This window comes from Poecilia latipinna, unplaced genomic scaffold, assembly GCF_001443285.1.
Source record: "Poecilia latipinna isolate Pla-1442-1.1 unplaced genomic scaffold, P_latipinna-1.0 Scaffold14, whole genome shotgun sequence".
Lineage (NCBI taxonomy): Eukaryota > Metazoa > Chordata > Actinopteri > Cyprinodontiformes > Poeciliidae > Poecilia > Poecilia latipinna.
The window spans coordinates 155,828-159,461 of NW_015112630.1; the positions used below are offsets into that span (position 1 = coordinate 155,828).

Here is a 3,634-nt window from a genome sequence, read left to right on the forward strand (position 1 = left end):
ATATATATATATATATATATATATATATATATATATATATATATATATATCCACAGAATATACAAAACGGTGCTTGTTTATAATCAGTCTCTTTGGTAGATATGCAGGAGGTTAATTTAATTCCATTAAACCTGCCTTCCTTATTATATTTGAGGTCTAAATCTGTTGCATTACAAATACATATAAAGTAAATTAATATAGTGAAAACATTCCATGTTTTCTTTAACTTGTTTCAAAAAGTCATGTGTAAGACATACAAAGACAAACAGTAAATGGTCTGAGAACGGGGGATCTATGCAATTTTAAATATGCAGTCAATGTTTTATTCTTCACCTAATTATGTCCATTATGTATTCCTGGAAATTATTTATTGAGCCAATGGAAAAATTGCAAAAACTGTCCTCTAAAATAGTAGTAATAATGTGATGATTAATGTGAAGGATCTAATTAACTTGTTTTATGAAAAAATAAGAAAAGTTACCAATCATCTCCAATGGGCACCTTGAAAGGGAAGGTACAGAGGCTGGCCACAGTCGGATTGGACACATCATCCACCAACCAGTCGATTTCCTTCTTCAGTAGGATCGCAATGTTGCTCGGTAGAAGCTTGAATGGCTGCCAGTCTTGAATGATGGTGGCATTAGGAAGCACGTTGTGCATCAAGTCAGTGGTAAGGTAGAGCTGATGGATAGATGTTTGATCGAGATGCACAGGTGGAGGACCGGGCTGCTGTGAAGAATGAGCGTCGGCACTCGGAATAATTTCGCGAAGTCGCAGTTTGAGTTCTTCAGCTCTGAAACGCACCAGCAGAATACCCTGTGGAGAGCAGGAAATGCCTTTGTTTAATTCTTGAAACTGTTTACGGAGAGAGAAACAGAACAGAAGTATTTCTAGGGTTTGCTTTGTCAATTGTACCTGCTTGGTGATGATGCGATACTTTTCAAAGTCCTTGGGCCCAAGCTGATCGTCACGGGTCAGGCGGGTCACTTTTACATCTGGATACTTGGATTTGACCAACTCGGAGCAGAAGCGCAGCAGAACTCCCGCTACGCCCTTCCCCCTTTCCTGAGGAGCGACACGGAGACCTTCCACAAGCATCGTCTCCCCGTCATCAATCACACAGGCTGATTCCAGAGCAATCTACCAAAGAATAAGACAAGAAAAGAAAAAAGTGACCAAAATGGCACAGTCTTCATTAAAACTCTAATCCTTTGTGTATAGTGATACACACACATACACAAATGAAGCAATAAAAACAATTGAGCAAATATAAATGTATGTAAATGTAAATAGTATTGCAGCTCCACCAAGTATATGGTGCTACAGTGCATCCAGACGTAGTGAAGACCACTCCATGAAGTTCAGTGATGGGGTTTAAGTCAGTATTTTAAAAGTGTTGATCTGTTGGGACTTTCACACACAACCATCTCTAAGAATGGTATGAAAAAGAGACAACAGAGGAGCACACTAGGACAAATGAACAGATAAACTGTCAGGATGTTGGGTTGTTTGAGTTGGTTTTGGGTTTTGTTCATTTCTGTATTCCTTAGTTCCTTTTCTTTGATTAGATCAGCTGTGTGTCAGTTTAGTCCTTCCTCAGTCACTCTAGTTTGAATATGTTTTGTAGATCCAGGTATTCTTTAGGTTAATTTCCTAGTCTCTTGTGTGCCCTCGCTCGCCCCCTGTGCCATTTTCTCTCTCTCCTCGGTCTGCCCAGGTCTTTTATTCCAGCATTTACCCTCCCAGTATTTAAATCCCTCTCCTGCTCACACTCCTTGCTGGTTCCTCCCGTTATACTTCATTACTTCCCTTTTCTCCTTGTTGGCATTTTTGTTATGGATTACTTTTTGTTCTGCCCTTGTTCCCTGCATGTTGTTTCATCTTTTCTTTATTAATCTTCATATTCACTTGCTGCCTACGTCTCTCTGCATTTGGGCCTAGCACATTATAGATATCACATGACATATATGTTGCTATAACAATTATTTCTATTATACTTTGATGGTAGATTTTGGCACAAGCAATGAGAACACATTGGCTTGCATCAGCAGTGCGGGCTGATAGTTGTGTCGAGGTGAGGATATTTTTCTTGCCACTCTAGGTTGGCCCAACAAACTAAATCTCAACAAAAAAAAACAATAAAACAATTATAGCAAAATCTATACTTATTTCATGTGACTGGGGTCAAACTGTTCACAAGTCAAAGCAAAACAGACATTAAAAAGAAACTGGAAGAAGAGTTAAAAGGAAATGAAAAACAGAAAAAAATATCTCAGAAAGAAGTGGCAACAATTTATCCAGAAGTTAACATAACTTTACAACTCCAGAATTGTCCCTTCAACCTCACAATGTGTGGCTTCATAAAAAGTCGACATGAAATAAGTTAAAAGGTGAAACAGTCAGATGAACAGTTCCTATGGGTTGTTTCAGGTTTATTGTGCACCACATCCCCAAGATAACCAACAAAACACCTTTAAGATATTTTGGAACTCAAGTTCCAGCACAAGTTTTACATCATGGATGTGCTACAAAAAATATGTATAAAAATTTTTTCTACCCCAAGTTGAAACCAAAGAATTAAGGCAATTCTGAAAGTAAAACCTGATCAAACTCAGTACTAGCAAGGTGTTCTTAACAATGCGACTGATGAGTAGATATAGTTGTATGAAGATGTGAGCCAGTAGCAAACTCACCACTTTTCCCTCTTTGCGTGCCAGAATGACTGTGCGGTTGGATTCCTGGAGCCAGCTGGTGTATCTGGTGGGAAGGTAGTCCAGACCACCATAGATGTCCTTGCTCATTGCCATAATTTCATCAAAGTCCTCCTCAGTGGCAACAGCAAACTGAAGACCCGCTTGGGAGGGGGCCTCAGGAAGCTGAGGAATGGTCAAGTTGGTATCAATCTTCATCCTGCAGCAACTGATGAGATAAAAAGTGAGGGAAATGTATTTTTAAATATCACAGAGGAAGACCAGCAAAAACATCCTGCAGCTCTTATGAGTCATGAATTATTTTTTCTGAGCTTAACATGTTAAGTTTTCTAGAAAGAGTGAGCGATATTACCAATGGACCAGCTCTTTACTGCAGATATTTGTAGATCATAAAATGTAAATGTGAAAGTGGTGCAGAGATTAAAAAATAAATAAATCATGAGGCAAACTTCTAGTGACAGTGGCAAAGGGTAGTTGAATGTGGAGCTGGATCCCTCTCGAAGGCCGATGTGAAGAAAACAGTTTTTATTTCTGCATTGCTTGACAAAAATGGCATCATTTTGTCCTCGGCTTCATGTCGTCCCCCGTTCTTGTCACACTCTCCTGGACAAACTTTACGAGAGCAGCATGGATAGTTTTGAGGAGCAACAGTTCAAAACAGTGAGTCTAGTGTTGAGGCCAGCAAACCTCTTAAAAGTCAATTATAAATTTGCAAACTTCAAGCCAAGTCTGATTTCTTTTAATCTTTTCCTGTCTAAAATAAAAAAAAAAATGAGTCAAATGAATGTAATAGTTAATTAAGTTTATTTAATCAAGGTCAGAACTTAGGATACTGTTACATGATAAAACAATGCAATGGTTGTCTTGTACAAAGGTTTTCAAGAAAGGCTAATTTGCAAGTACAGTTCTTGGTTGGACTTTTT

General features: G+C 38.5%; 1 protein-coding gene across 3 annotated transcripts in view; it reads right to left on the reverse strand.

Annotated features, from left to right (window-relative positions):
- The window catches only part of nat16 (N-acetyltransferase 16), a 38,552-nt gene that overhangs the window by 3,602 nt on the left and 31,316 nt on the right, over positions 1-3,634 (reverse strand). For all 3 annotated transcript variants that reach the window (XM_015031753.1, XM_015031762.1, XM_015031744.1), the window contains 3 exons: positions 2,694-2,919; positions 916-1,140; positions 482-816 (listed from right to left, as the gene is read on the reverse strand). In XM_015031753.1, coding sequence (XP_014887239.1) covers positions 482-816; positions 916-1,140; positions 2,694-2,909 — 776 coding nt within the window. In that variant the 5' untranslated portion in view covers positions 2,910-2,919. The remainder of the gene's footprint in view (positions 1-481; positions 817-915; positions 1,141-2,693; positions 2,920-3,634) is intronic.